A 15,655-nucleotide genomic window follows, 5' to 3' on the forward strand; every position below is an offset into this window, starting at 1 on the left:
CCATTTCAATGTCTCCATTTTCTCCTATTCATACCTATCATGGAGAATATATATAATTTACTGTTAATATTCTCAACAAGTTAGCCTGTGCTTTACTCTTATTAAAAGTAAATAATATAACAAAGCCAATAAATTTAATACAGTAATACCCCGACTTATGCGAACCCGGAGTTACGCGATTTTCAAATCTCATCGATTCGTCTTTTGTTTGAGCGCCATGCAACCCTTGATTACTCACTTCCCCCATACTATTGTTCAGCTTACATGTTCGGATGTGTCGCGCGGAATCGACACATAGCTACAATTTATTTTGTGTTATTTATTTCTGTGTTTGTTATATCTACAGAGACTCGAGAGACTTTACTATGTCATCCAAACAAAGTAGAAATAATTCTTCTGCATCAAACAAGAAAAGAAAAATTTCATCTTTGGAATGTAAAATTAACATTGGGTATGTTCATAAAGTCGAATGAGTTAAACTAGAATGAGGTCATCGTTATTCCTATTTCGTTAGACTTTTCGAACGATTCGTTACTAACGCGTTTAACTTGTTTGACTTTACGAACGTACCCATTATTAATTAAAGACTTCGATACAAAAATGAAAATTTATGAATTGGCAAAGAAGTTTGATCTACTGGAATCGTTGGTCAGAACAATTATAAAAGGCAAAGAAAAAATTCTCGAAGCTGTGAAAAATGCTCAGTCTTTAAATTCAAGCGTCATTCGTAAATGTCACAGTATTATCGCTGAGATGGAAACAATGTTAAAATTATGGCGTAATAATCAAGTAAATGTGAAAAATTGTAAAATAATATAGGCCTAATTTGTTATACATATGTATTATCTAAGATTTTATTAAACATTTTTTTCTAAATTATTGTTTTCTTTAGTCTCCGGCCCCAATTAAAAATTATTTGTATGTATTTATATGCGAAATTATACCCCAACTTACGCAAATTCGACTTACGCGGTTACCACTCAGTCCCACCTATCGCGTAAGTTTGGGGTATTACTGTATTTCCAATAATAGAGATAGATAAAGTGGTAATTGTGATAATGACAGGTGTGGGTGAGATTTGGGCAGTCTTGGGAACCAAAAAGAAATATTTAAGGCATTATCTTATCAAAAATATAATATTGTATGCATTACATTTTCATGTAATCTATTTTCTTGGCAGTATAGTATTAATCAACACATAGCATTTTTTAAATAGCCTTTGTTGTATTGTCTACACAGTAACAGGTGAAGTGTTATAGTAGTATTACATATAGACTGTATTCAGCAATAGTCTTTGCAACAGATACTATTTCTAAGTTCTTTAGCTGCACTAAGTGTTCATAACTTCCTGTTGCTGCTAGTCAATATTGTTGCAAATGTGAGTACTTCTAGAAATATTGTTTATGCTGTTTTGAGATAATGAGTAAAATTTATATCCTAAACATAAATGTAGAAAGTATGTTGCTTAGTAGGATGTTCAAAGACATCAGGAATGAATAAACTTTTGACAATAAGAATGTTTACTTTCTCAAAACATGAAGCCTGCCAGATGGTTTGGATAACTGCAATTTCTCATAAAAAACTGGAACCCTTCATCTGGGAAAAGAATATGCTCAATGCATTTCAATACAGGTAAATAGAGTTTTCTGAATAATCATCTCATGAAATATTGAGTAAAAATATAAATCATAGAAGAGTTAGAAAATGATTTAATACAGTAGTCTCGAAAACTCTGCACTTGATAACCCGGCAGTCCAGATAACTCGGCCACACCCTGGCAGGGCAAAAAAATCCTTATTTAATTAATTTTCATTATAGACAGCTTTATGCCTCATCAAGTATTTTTCTGAGGTCTGTCTTATCAGGTAAATTACTGTACACAGTGTATTCATTAATTTTCATTTTCATGTAGTAAAGGCTCTATGCCTTCATAAAGGATGTACTTTTCCTTTGTTTAAGGGTATTTGGGCAATTTATTCTCTGTTGTATTCTCAAGTAAACAATACATACAAGTACAGTACAATATTTTCTGAGGAAACACTCATACTTATTTTTTTAACCCCATTCCCGATAACCCGGCATTTTCACAATGCCACCCTTCGGTCCACATTAGGCCGAGTTTTCAAGACTCTAACTGCTATTCAATATCCAGAGATAGGTAAACACAAAGAGTAAATCTTAACGTAGATATATTTTTAAAAGAATTTTAGAATTGATGCAAGTGCTGATTAATTAATATAACTTCTATTTAGACACACTATTATTATATGAAGTCTGTCCAGAAAGTTTGCAAACTTTTTAAATTACACACCAACTGATAATTGAATCTGAATGCAACTTGCAGTTCTCTATCGGCAAGTTTTTTGTATTATCTGCTGAAAGCAGTTTGTTCTATCTTCATTTGCTGTTATGTTACAATTGTTTGTGTAAACACACATTAATTGTGTTTTTCAATTTTCTTTCCGTGAGTGCAATTGAGTAGAGAGTTCTGGGACTGGGATGGTCTGATAAAAATTTCATGAAAAGCAATATCACTGGGGGTGAGACATGGGTCTATGGATACAACATGGAAACAAAACATCAGTCATCACAGCAGGTGGGAAAATCTTTACCGCAAGTCTGGTGGAATGTGGAGGCCTTGTTCACTGTTTTGTTTGATTCTGATATTGTCATTCAACGGGAATTTCTTCCAGAAGGGAAGACAGTAAATAAGGAATACCATCTGGAGGTGATGAAAAGTCTTTGTGAAGCAGCAAGGAAAAAATGTTACCATTTTGAATTTATTGATGCCATTAAGTGCACATCATCTAAAAAAAAAAGCATTTCAGGAAGTGTTCTTTTCATGGCAGAAATGCTAACTTTGGTACATAGACTCAGGAGGAGACTACTTCAAAGGCGACAAAACTAAGTAGCTTCTAGGTAAATGCAAACCAAATTCTATTTGCAAAGTATGTGAACTTTGCAGACAGACCTTGTCTAAAAGCATATACAATATTTAAATACAAGATTTATGTTACAATTTTTTTTAGCAAAACACCAATCCAAAATTTGTATCATCATCTATCATCCAAATCAATCCATCATCCAAAAGCAGCTATCTGACATCATTTGTGAAACTAATTTTTTATTAATTGTATTTATTAAAATTAGAATATTTGTTTATATTGTGTTAATTTTATAGATCAACCATCCAATGATCCCAACAATCCAGAGTGGGTACCATTATTGCTTCTTCACAAATCTCAAGAAAATATAAAGTATAAAACAGAATGCTACATTTGCTATAAAAGACGAAATCCAGATAATTCTTTTGAAAATTGTTCAGCTATTTTTGTTTTTTATCATCATCTAATCATACCACAGGAAATAAGCACTTAGGAACTAGCACATCATTTTCAAAATAATGCAGCTGAAACTTCATTGTATACAACACCCTGCCAAAAGTATTAGACATCCTTAAAAAATATTCATTTTGTAGTTTTGATTGCATATAACTATTTTCAGTTACATTTTACAAATTTCCTTTATTTTTTCTGAAAATTCTATATTTATTTAACAGAAGAAAATTCACACAATAGATGTTTTAACATTAGAAAAAAAATGAAATCATTTACATGCAAGACAGAAATATTAGACCACACTTGTATAAAATCTTGTAGGACCACCTATGGCTTTAATTAAAGCTGCAATTCGATCTGCAAGATATTGACTCATTTGGTGTAATTTTATAGCCAATTTCAATTCCTCTTTGTTGCATGGTTTTGTTTTGGATATATTTTTCTTCAATTAATAATGCAAATATTCAATTGGATTCATATTAGGGTTTCTCATTTCCCGGTCTTTTGCTTGTCCCAGGATTCTGGGATAAAAATGAATGGGATCCCGGCTAAAATTAATTATTTTTAAGATGTATCTTGAAATCAAATGATATAATTATTTTTCATTTTTTACAGTAATTTAATACGTTCTGCAACTTCCAAAATCATAATAATGATGTGTAAAATATATATTAAAAATTAACTTTGAATTACGTAGAAATTTTCGCAAATAGAAAAAATTTATTAAAGTTTGCTGGAAACTGCATACAACAACAACAACAAATGCTTTGAATTGAGTTGAAAATTAAAAAATGAATGTCTAACTTAAAGGATAATTTTCATTATTATTTTTTTTTTTAATAAAACATAAAACAAAATATTATTGTAAATTTTTATAATAGGATTTTAAAAAGCAAAGATGGTCAACACTCCAATCACTTGATCTGGTTCTTATTTAACTAATGAAAAGTCCTGCTATCAAGAATGCCCTTTCCAATTTAATTCATGTGGGTGGAATCATCTTTAATGCATTTAAGAGAAGACGGATGTTATGTGTTTTTTTCACCTGTAGCCTGGAAGATTTCTAGTTCATTTTCAAGATTGTAATACTTCTTTTGCTCTCTAGTATTCTTGATTTGTCTACCTCGGCTGTTTTAATAGAAACTTTAAGCTTATAGACCGATAATTCGGTAGTTCGTTTGTGTTTAATAATCAGGTTTATGAAGAAAAACTTCATACTTGTTTGTATCCTTGCCCAATTTGCACAACCTGGCGTTATGCAGTTATTGAAGCTACTGGGCATGGTTAAAAATTAAGATAGCATAAGCACAATTATTCCAGATATTACAGGTTCTGACAAGTAAAGAATTTTCAGAGTCCTGCTACAAATAAGCTACGTATTGATTATTGACCATTTGTGACATGCCATAACGAGGAAAAAAAAAAATAAATACAAATGTATTCTGATAGTTTATGAGTTAATTATACTTTCTATTTGCAAAATTTCCTCAACCTTACCACTAATTAAGAAAAAAGTGAACTTTTAAGAAATTTGCAGGATTTCCCTGGTTAAAAAGCAACCAGGATCCTTTTTGAGAACCCCTAATTCAATATCATGACTGTTTGGTGGACTGTCTATAGTCCTGATATTGTTTTGTAGCAACTATTCTTTAACTGTTTTGCTTTAGTGACAAGAAACATTGTCATCTTGAAAAAGCATTCACTCCAAATATTTCAATAGACGGAATCAAAAGTAATTTAAAATATTTTGATGTATATCACTGTTTATAGCACCATTGAAAATGCAAACTTTGCCTACCCCCCTTGCTGACATACAGTCCCAAATCATTATGCTGAGTGGAAATTTCACATTTGACTTCAGGCATGCTTTGTTAAACCCTTCTGATTGTCTTCACACTTTTGTGTCAATGTTGTCATGATATCCCAAACAAATCAGAATTTCATCTGAAAAAACTACTTTCTTCCAGTAATTGGGTTTCCAGTCTTTATATTTTTTGGCCCAATTTAGTTGCAGTTTCATCTGTTTGGGTGTAATCATTGGTTTAGTTTCTGGACTGGTAACCCATAGAAGCCAAATATCTAATAATTGTTCTTGAAGACACTTGGACTCCAAATTTCTCCCATTCTTTTTCAAATTTTCTGGAGGGCTTCTAATTTTGATGATTTTCTAGGTTTGCCAGAACAATGTTAATTTTTGACTTAATTTTCTAATAATGTTTTGAACTCCAGTTTTACTTACATTTAGTAGTGTTGCAATTCTTCTCTGAGACATGATTTAAAACTTTGAATACAGAGTAAAATTCAAACTGCAAATATACAACAGCATCAGGTGTTGTACTAAGGAGCTTGGAAATGTTTTGTTTATGTGGTTAAATGGTTTACTTCTGGATTCATTAGTGCCTCCAAACATGTTAGAGTATTTCAGATTTATTGTGAATTGTACTTATCAAGTTTTATTGTGAAATATTTTTGGATATACTTCATATGGTCTAATACTTTTGTACAAGAATTTTGCCAATATAAAATTTTGTCTCACGCATGCAAATTATTTCCTTCTTTTTTTTCTAATGTTAAACATTAAAATTCTATTGTGTGAATTTTTTCTGTTAAATAAGTATCAAATTTTGAGAAAAAATAAAGGAAATTTGTAAAATGTAACTGAAAATACAATGGGTGATCGGTTAACGAACATGATCCGTTCCAAGACTTTGTTCACTATCCGAATTGTTTGTTAATTAAATTCCCATTAAAACCTATGGTAAATCGGTAATCAGTTAATTCGTTCTGGAGACCCCCAAAAATAAAAAATATATACTTTCTTACTATGCTTATTTATATGTAATAATAAAAATACATACATATACAGTCTTGCATTTTTATTAGTCATGTTTTTTCTGTTTGAAAGGGTTAAAGAATCTGTCCAATGTCAATTGCTTTTCTCTCTTCTTCACGATTTTTCATAAGTAATTAATAGCACTGTAATTGTAGAGATCCCCAAGCCTATTAACCTCAACCTAGTTTGGATGCCATTCTAAGACTGTTGTTCTGACATCCTCCACTTCTTCAAAGGATCTTTAATAATAGATATCGGCATTAATCCTCTTTTTCAGAAGAAAACATATCTCATCAAGTTTATTGGTGTTCTTCATTCAAGAGTTCTTGGTGTTCTGTCATCAGATCTGTTTCAGGTTCCATTACAAACTCTTCGATGTTCTTTATTTCTCAGATGTGATTTTTGTTACTCCTTTAGCTGCTTGAGTCTTCTTGATTATACAGTATTTTTCTTAAGATTGAATTGCAACCTACTGTAGACCTGTCCACACCATACTGCCCAGCAACATTAGGCATCTTCTGCCCACTCTCTACCTTTACTATTATACGTTCACCTTTCGAAAAGAAAAACAGACGCAAAACTTAGATTGCCTATCCGACAGTCTTGCGAATACATAAAAGAATAATTTTGTCAGAAAAATAAAAGGCTGGAATTACAAGGGACAGTTTCAAAGTTCGGAGGAATACTATCCGATCAGTATATACTGGCTTGAGCGTCGATGTCAACATCTCCCACACTCCGAAAAGTTTCGAATTGTTGCTCGAAGACAAGGGAAGACCAATCAGTATTCATTATTTTATGTTGCTTCTTCTTGTGTTTGTTCTGTGGGGTGTTTGTTATCCGATCATGTGTTCATTGTCTGAACATAAAAATCTTTCGCAAAAGTGTTCGTTAACCGATCACCCACTGTAGTTACATACAATCAAAACTATAAAATCAATGTTTTTGAAGGGTGGTCTAATAGTTTTGGCAGAGGTTGTACCACATTAGAAGAAATATAAAATTAAAAAAAAACAAAATGCTAGTTACATCTAAACAATAGTGAGTCTAGAAAAAAAAAGTTTTTAATGTTTGATCTTGATAAAAGAGATAGAACAGAATATTACAGCTAATATTTATAATTTTATAGTGGATTATAGTTGTATTTACCAAACTGTTACAGTATATTAATACAACTGGAATAATTACAAGTAAATTTCAACTGAGAAAAAATCAGTTTATGCTAGCCTCAATGAAACTGAAATTAGAATTTGTTAATAAAGATCTAAGTATCTGATTTGGAATCAGTGAATCTACAGTTGTAAGGATATTTCAAGACTGGTTTAATTGTTTTAATTGTATTTTTCAGAAAACATATATAATGGCCACAGGAGGCAGTTAAAAAACTGGGTCTTTGAAAATTTTAGATGCATCATTGACTGCTCAGAATCTGCTATACAAAGACAATATGTTTTAAAGATTTAGGGCTGAAACCTATTCCAACTACAAAATACAATTAAGTATTTAATAGCTGTAAGTCCTGATAGATATAGAAGATATTTTGATTCTCTGCTTTAAAAAGTGTGTTACAACTTTAATTACAATAATGCAGATTATTAAAAGTTAGATATTCTCAAGGAAGATTGCTTATACAGTATTTTATTTGTTTGGATACAGATTAACATTTTTTGAAAACTGGTGAATTTATTTAATTGATAAAAGGATTAATGATGGAACAAACGCAGTTTTGAGTGAAACAAAATAATTCCATATTCGTTGCACGCTTCGATAACTGCTTCATCATTAGTAGATCCACCAGGACTGATGATATATTGTACTCCGCTCTGAAAAATAGAATTGTGAATTAGTTTTCTTTTTGAAAATAATATAAATAAATATTTATATTAATTAAATGCACCAAAACTGTATATTCTTCCAGTTTCAAAGAGATTTTCTTGAATTATATGTGGTATTGAGCAATATATGCATTCAATTTTTGTACCATACCTAAAGAGTTGTCCAAAAATAACTCACAAGAATGTAAACAAACCAATTTAGTGTACCAAAGATTTTGAAATTTGACTAATAATTTTTGCCATTGTTATTAATTTTAATCTAACACTTTATTTTAAACTTTTAGCTGAAATAATTATTAAATGACTTAAACTAATGGGATAACAGAAAAATTGTGATTCTCTATTGGACAGATTATTCAGAAATGTCTACTTAGAAAGCTTCGAAACAGCTCAAGCTATTTAATATTAGTCCAAAGCATGGTCTATGGATGTGCAAAAGAAATGTTAGGTAGTAGTTGTCTATTAAAATACTTTGCTATTTTTGTATAAAATCATAATTCTCAGCTGTTTTTTTTTTAATTTATTCAGTTTTCTTTATCAAACTTTGATAATTGAATCAATAGCCCTATTTATTTGTATTGTCAAACAATCTTCCACGGTTAGAGCATAAGTTAGCTGAGAGCCATTGAGGGTTGTGGCCACTAAATCATTTCCATATTGCACTGAGAGTGACTAATATGGTTATATCTAAATAATAGTTCTGGCCCTCCATCCATTCACTTTCAGGTAGTGTAACTGGCAATACATCTGTTTGTAAGCAAGAGTTGTGGGTTCCTATTCTAGGCCAACTGTTTTCTTCTAGAATACCATAATTATTAAAAATTAATTTATTTCTGAGATAGGAACAATTTTGAGGAAGAAAATATGGCTTAGTAGGTAGTTGTGTCACTAATAGTCAATATCATCTATAAGAAGTATATGTATACATAAGACTTTCTTTAATAATTGATAAATTGATGATAATCATAAATTGGAACAATATACTTTTTGGTTTGATGGTGCTACAGCCCATTGCACTAAAGCTATGATTGCAGAGTTGGGAAAAAATAGCATTACAATATAGCATCAATTATCTGAAACAATTCGGGACTGAGGTTGTTCCGATAACTGATCATTTACGAAAAAATATATTGCAAAAAACTGCACTGCATATATTTTGTATCACATGCCTTACAAATACATACCTTACATACTGTACATTAAAGTAGGCCTACAGTTTAGTTGGCAGGGAGGGGGAGAGTGCTGCAGTGCGACAGCACTAGCAGAAATTTGAATTTTCCGATTGGAATGCTTTTGGTTAACAGATGTTTTGGTTGATTGGTATTCAGATAATTGATGCTCTACTGTATTTCTGTTCTTCTAAATGTATGGTATCTCAATTACTTCCAATTGAAAGATTTTAAGTTCATTTAAAATCTTTATTCTAATAATTTTCAAACACAAAGTTATCATCAATTAAAATGCAGAATAGTAGCAAAGCTTAAAAAGTTTGACAAACTAAGAGATCAAATGTCAATGGCTACAAGTTGTGGGCCATTAAGTCATGAAGTAATATTTCAGAGAAATTTTAGTGAAAAAACTTATTGGCATTGGTAAAATATTATTTGCAGACTACCCTTATAATAACAGATTTAATGCAGTAACTGGTTAACTAAAACAGTCAAAGTATGGAATGAATTATAAACAAAGTATCAATAGTTAATTTATGAAATAACAGAATAGAATGCACAATTATTGATGCACGTATCAATAACTGTGCATTCTACTCAGACCTTAAAATCAATAAACATGTTGATATTCTGTGTGTAACGTCTTTGCAATCCAAACAATAATTTTGGTAGACAATCAAACAGCAATTAGTTAGAAAATGTTACGGTTTATTTAAAACACTTTTTTAATCCAGATGCATTTCGGGTTGGCTTGTATTCCCAACCCCTCTTCAGTGCTGTTAAAATTACAAAAAACAAGACGAGTTTCACGACATTGGTAAGTAGGACAAAAAAAGGAGGGTGACAATAACAAAAAACTTACATGTCATATAATGGTACAGCATAGACTTGTGTGACAATATTTTTATTACATAGTTGTATGTTAATATTGTCACACAAGTCTATGCTGTACCATTATATGACATGTAAGTTTTTTATGTTATTGTTACCCCTCCTTTTTTTACATCCTACTTACCAAGGTGAAACTCATCTTGTTTTTTGTAATTTTAACAGCATTGAAGATGGGTTGGGAATACAAGCCAACCCAAAATGCATCTGAATTAAAAAAGTGTTTTAAATAAACTGTAATGTTTTCTAATTAATTGCTGTTTGATTGTCTACCAAAATTATTGTTTGGATTGCAAAGACACTACACAAAGAATTTGAAGATACAGCAACCATACCTTCTACATTAAAAAAAACATGTTGATAGTTGTAGAAAATAGTAGGGCCCCTTCATATTGCCAACTATCATTTGTACTAACAGCATAAAAGATAGTTGCTTGGCACACTGCATGATTACTCAAAGCTTTTGTTATTTTGTTAGAGAAATTATTGTGTTAAAAATTTTTTTTGCTTCCATTATTCATAAGTTGTTTTAGTCGAACATAGTGTGAAAGACAAGTCACTAGATCATGGACTAATACTATTTATAGATGAGTCTTTACAGTCTCTCATCTGACTCTAAATATATGCTAATCTTTTTCTTATCAGATGTACAATTAAGATTACAGATTAAAAGAAATATTACAATGACCACAAACATTGTAGAAAGGGGCAGATATGATGATGTGGACTGGCATGATGCCAAATGGATGTAACTCCAGTACTTTATAATAGCATTCACCAGTTAGTCCTTTTGTCAAAATGGCCTACACTAAATTTGACTCCTTGCCCACAGCATCATGGAACAATTTGTCTTCATAGACAACACTGCCTAACCTATTGTACGAAATGTTGGATGAACTACAGGCCTACAAAAAATCAAAGTGAACACTTTTAAGTGAATGTTGTAGAGCAGTGTTTTTCAACCTGTGGGTTGTGACCCCCAGGGGGTCGCGGGTAAAAGAAAAAGTCAAGTGTTTGTAGGTCCTACACTACAATAAAAAAAACTACAATTTCAGTGAGAAGGCTGTGCCTGTTTATTTTACAGTACAATTGGTTTTTTGATTGATATTTAAATCTCAACAGAAAGAAAATTAAATACGTAGTTTTTAAAATCACTGACATGGTTTTAATATGGCCATGGGGGGTCGCCAGAACTTTTTAACTTGTAAAGGGGTCGCATATTCAAGAAGGTTGAAAAACACTGTTGTACAGTAATGAAAGTGATTTGAAAGTGATGTTTGAGTCGTAGCAAGTGTATTTGTCAGAACAGTTATCTAGGGCAAAATTGTGAATAAGAAAATAAGTGATGAAATAGTTGGGACAATTAGGACTCTTAGAATTTAGGTGGAGGGTGGGCCTTCAGACAAATTCAGAAGAATTTAAGGACAAAATAATAATGTATTTCCATTGGACAGATTTCAAACATTAAAAAAGGTAAGCAGAGAGCATCCAGACAAGGATCAAAGCAAAACAGTGCTGATCAAAATTGTATCCTATCAAATACAACATTTCAAAGACTAAAGACAATGGCCAGTATGGAGAACTTGCCAATTCAATGAGAAATAGGATGAAGGTTTGGTGTTAGTCAACAAGTAGCCAATTATAATCTGAAGAAAATGGGCCTTAAACTTGTCAACAAACCTGCATGTCAAGAGCATTCCAATGCATCCATCCAGAAGAGATACTAAAAGTTTAGGCCGGTCTACCATCTGCTGAAGAAATATAAGTGGCAAAAGTTTATCACAACTGATTGGATTTAGTGAGATAGAACCAAGCTTGAAGGCAAGAGGAAGATCTACTACATTAATAGGAGCCAAAATCATTCCAAAGCACCTCCATCCTCGAGGGGTTATGATTTGAGCCAGAATTTCAGTGAAGGAAGCAATAAAGCCCATTTTCATGGAACCTGGGGCAAAGTATCATCAAAATACTACATCAAGATCCTTCATCCTTTCTTCTGGTTAAATGCCAATGTTTATTTTGCTGAGTATTGTGACAGGTGACAAAAGCTGTTCCTCCATTATACACCCAAAACAAAATGGCAGAGTATGGAATGGCACCACCTCAATTCCCCAAAAAAATGAAGGAAAAACAATGCCATCAGTTGGAAAAGTTATGGGATCCATTTTTTGGGATGCAGATGGGGTGATTCTGGTGGAATTTCTTGAACATGGGCAAATCATTAATTAAGTTAATGCTGCTCGATACATCATGACACTTCATAAGCTCTGTCATGCATTGTGTGATAAATGTTCTGGGAAGATCATCCTGCAGCATGACAATGTGAGGCCCCACATTGCTCGTTACACCATGGAGGAAATTCAGAAAATGGGATGGAAAGTTCTTCCACATTCCTGTCTACAGACTCAATTTAGCATCCTTTGATTATCATCTTTTCAGCGTTGCAGAGGAAAACATGCAAGGTCAATGATACGAAACAGTGGAGGACATCAAAAAAACAGCATGTCAGTTTTTTTTGCAGTGCTGAAACAGAATTCTATCATAAGGGAATTTTCAAGCTACTATGATGGTAGGAAAATGTATCAAAAAAAAAAAAAAAAATAGAGACTACTTGGAAAAATAAAGTCTGAAAAATAATGTATTTGTTTTTTCAAAACTAAATCAATTGTATCTGATTTTCAAAAATTGATGCTTGTGATTTTTGGTATGACACTTGTACTGTACATATATATTGTGATTAGAAATTTTTTATCCTTTTTTTGTCCTTCTAATAAACATCTTCTCAATTTGGCACCTTTTGATTTTATTCATATCCCTTAAGAAGCATCTCTCTAATTTGAAAATCATCACAGATTTATAAAAGAGCATTGCTGCTTTTAATAGAAAATTCTTTGAAAATGTTCCAAGTTCTATATCAAATTTGATAACAGAACCATATTTATATTCTTTAAAATGTCTACTCACTAACTACTGAAGGAAATTATACTGTAAAAGTAAAAAAAATTATAAATACATACTTGGCGTGCACGATCTATATTATCTCGGAATGGAAAAAATGCATCCGAACTCAAGGCCACACCAGACAATTGAGAAATCCATTGTTCTTTTTCTGACTGTTAATTGAACAAAGCAACTGTCTGATGATACTTTTACAAAAATTAAGTTTAAATTATTTCTAATAAATTTTACCTCAGTTAGAGGAGAGGGTGGATTTTCTAAAGCTGATTCAAAAGTCTCTCTAGACATATCCTATTTTATAAGATTTTTATTAAATGTACAATTTAAAACACAGTTTTAAGAGAAAAGAATCTTAAATAAAAAAACTTACCTTTCCAATACTTCCTGCAACAAAAACATCAATGATATTTGACATTTCTGCTCGTTTGACACCTTTCTTAAATACCATTCCTGTCACTTTAGGATGTTGACGTAACCACCTGCAAACATTTGATATTGTCTCAAATATTATTAAGTTTTATCACAAAGGAAAAAATATTGTCGCAGGAACAAACGGCAATCAGTCGTTAGAAATACAAAGGGATTTATTAACTCAGACAATGTACAACTCCTGCAGCTTACAGTAAAAGACGAAGAAGCCCTCTCAGCCTGAGAGCTGGCTGTTATATCCTACAGAGACATGGTAGAAACATGGTAATTGGTTGGTATTTACATAAGTTCTCAGACCGGGAGAACGTACCCACACAAAAAAAACTTGCATCAATGAGGGTTGAACCGGCGACCTCTGCTCGATAGTCCAAGCCGCTAACCTCTACCCCATGAATGACACGGTGGGAAGAGCAAGCCGCGGCATTATGCAACACAACTTATGGCACATATGATTCCAACTGAACTTGGATCTCTAGTTAAAACTGTCCCAAAGCCAAACACTCATTTCAACTAAATATTTTCATAAATAAGTAAGCCTATTTTTACACTAAATATAAAAATTCTAAAATAATCATAAGAGGAAAAAGGATGCAACATTGAAAACTTAAATAGCAATGGGCTTACCATAAAATTTTTTCCTCAAACTGGGACAATTGTGAGAAAATACGACAGAAAATAAAGCCTACTAGGATAAGTACCTATGATTGAAAAGGCTAAATAAAGAAATTGTTAACAAAACACAACAATGAATTAAAAGCAATTTTTAATAACTCAACTTCAACCTTATTATTAAGAAGTTATTAATATTTATCACTAGTGTAAATTTTCTTTAAAAATTCTTTTTCATCAAATTGGTACCTTTAAAACATGACAATATTTTTTTTTTGTGTCTTCAATTAACTTTTACAAAATTAATATCATCCGACGAAATTTTAAAATCAAAAGTTTGCAAAGATTCGTCACCAGGGGAAGCCATAGAAATCTACATATACCAGCGCATTTCTTCAGTAGATATAAAGGCCGAAAATCCCCAATGGAAAAGGATGGAAAACATGAAGATGGCTGTAAGACCCATGAACTCTAAGTTGAAATTTATAATTTTAATTAGATATTTTTCTGTGTTTTTTAAAGGAATGTTTGTAAACTTGATGGCCAAGTAGCCTAAAAAAGAAGGTCAGGTCGTCAAAAAGTTTTTGTTCTGGAACACGTGAAGTGAATAAATGGTGTCTACCAAAAAAGTTTTTTTTTTATATTTTTATATTTTTTAATGTGTCTTTTTATATTTTTATGTGTCTTCAATTAACATGACAATATATTTGAGGAAGTTCCTATTGCTATTAGGCTTGCCTTATGTTTTGTACATTTCAAGTGATTTTTAATGTCTGAATATCCACCATGAGTTACTGAAAATTCTGAAAAGCACATTTCATATTTCACTTTGTCAACACAATCTCAAAACTTTTCAAAAACGGATAATCCTTTTTTCAATCATCAGCAAACACAGTTTCTTTTTGGCATTTTGGAAATTAAATTAATTTAATGTACAGTACAAAATAATTGCAAATGCTGATTAGCAATTTGAACTCAACTAAGATGCATGCAACAATGACATGGCCAGTGTGTCATAAGTTTCAGTTTTGTCAACTCTAATTGAAACAAAATATCTAAAACATGAAATAAAAATATCTGGATCTCATAGGCTACATGCTATTATAAATTCTGTGAAAAAATATATGAATGAAAAAAATAAAACATCTAAATTCATAAGGCCATATGCTATAAAGTTTAGGGGAAAACATCCAGACAACATTAAAAGTACTTAGATCTAGATACAAAATATTTAGATTGGCAACAGTGAGTGTAACGAAGGGGATTATTTAGTTGCCAAATTGCCATTTTACCTGAGGCTGCTTTTACTACTAGTATATTTGGCACTTAAAATTTTACCAAATGACAAACAAACTGGCTGGGACACAGGGACCACATCGTCAACCTGGGACAGTCCTGGTCAAAGTGGGATGTCTGGTAAGCCTAAATAGCAATAAAGTATTTAAAAACTTTGATATCTAGACATTACCTAACCTTCACCAGACCTCTTTCAGGCTTTAACCAATTGATTCAAGTTTTATTAAGCTAATTGACAAACGGATAGTTTGGATCTCCACCTGAATTTTCAACTGGCTGAAAGTCAAGTGAACAGAAACA

General features: G+C 31.8%; 1 protein-coding gene across 1 annotated transcript in view; it reads right to left on the reverse strand.

The window, feature by feature from the left end:
* Positions 1-7,520: 7,520 nt before the first annotated feature.
* The window catches only part of LOC111630886 (bifunctional purine biosynthesis protein PURH-like), a 72,854-nt gene continuing 64,719 nt past the window's right edge, over positions 7,521-15,655 (reverse strand). Inside the window, exons 16-19 of the mRNA XM_023375045.1 lie at positions 13,392-13,500; positions 13,253-13,312; positions 13,081-13,176; positions 7,521-7,994 (exon numbers count right to left, since the gene is read on the reverse strand). Of these exons, the coding sequence (XP_023230813.1) occupies positions 7,875-7,994; positions 13,081-13,176; positions 13,253-13,312; positions 13,392-13,500 (385 nt within the window). The 3' untranslated portion in view covers positions 7,521-7,874. The remainder of the gene's footprint in view (positions 7,995-13,080; positions 13,177-13,252; positions 13,313-13,391; positions 13,501-15,655) is intronic.

Source organism: Centruroides sculpturatus, unplaced genomic scaffold (assembly GCF_000671375.1).
Source record: "Centruroides sculpturatus isolate CEXI.00-Female unplaced genomic scaffold, Cexi_2.0 scaffold347, whole genome shotgun sequence".
Lineage (NCBI taxonomy): Eukaryota > Metazoa > Arthropoda > Arachnida > Scorpiones > Buthidae > Centruroides > Centruroides sculpturatus.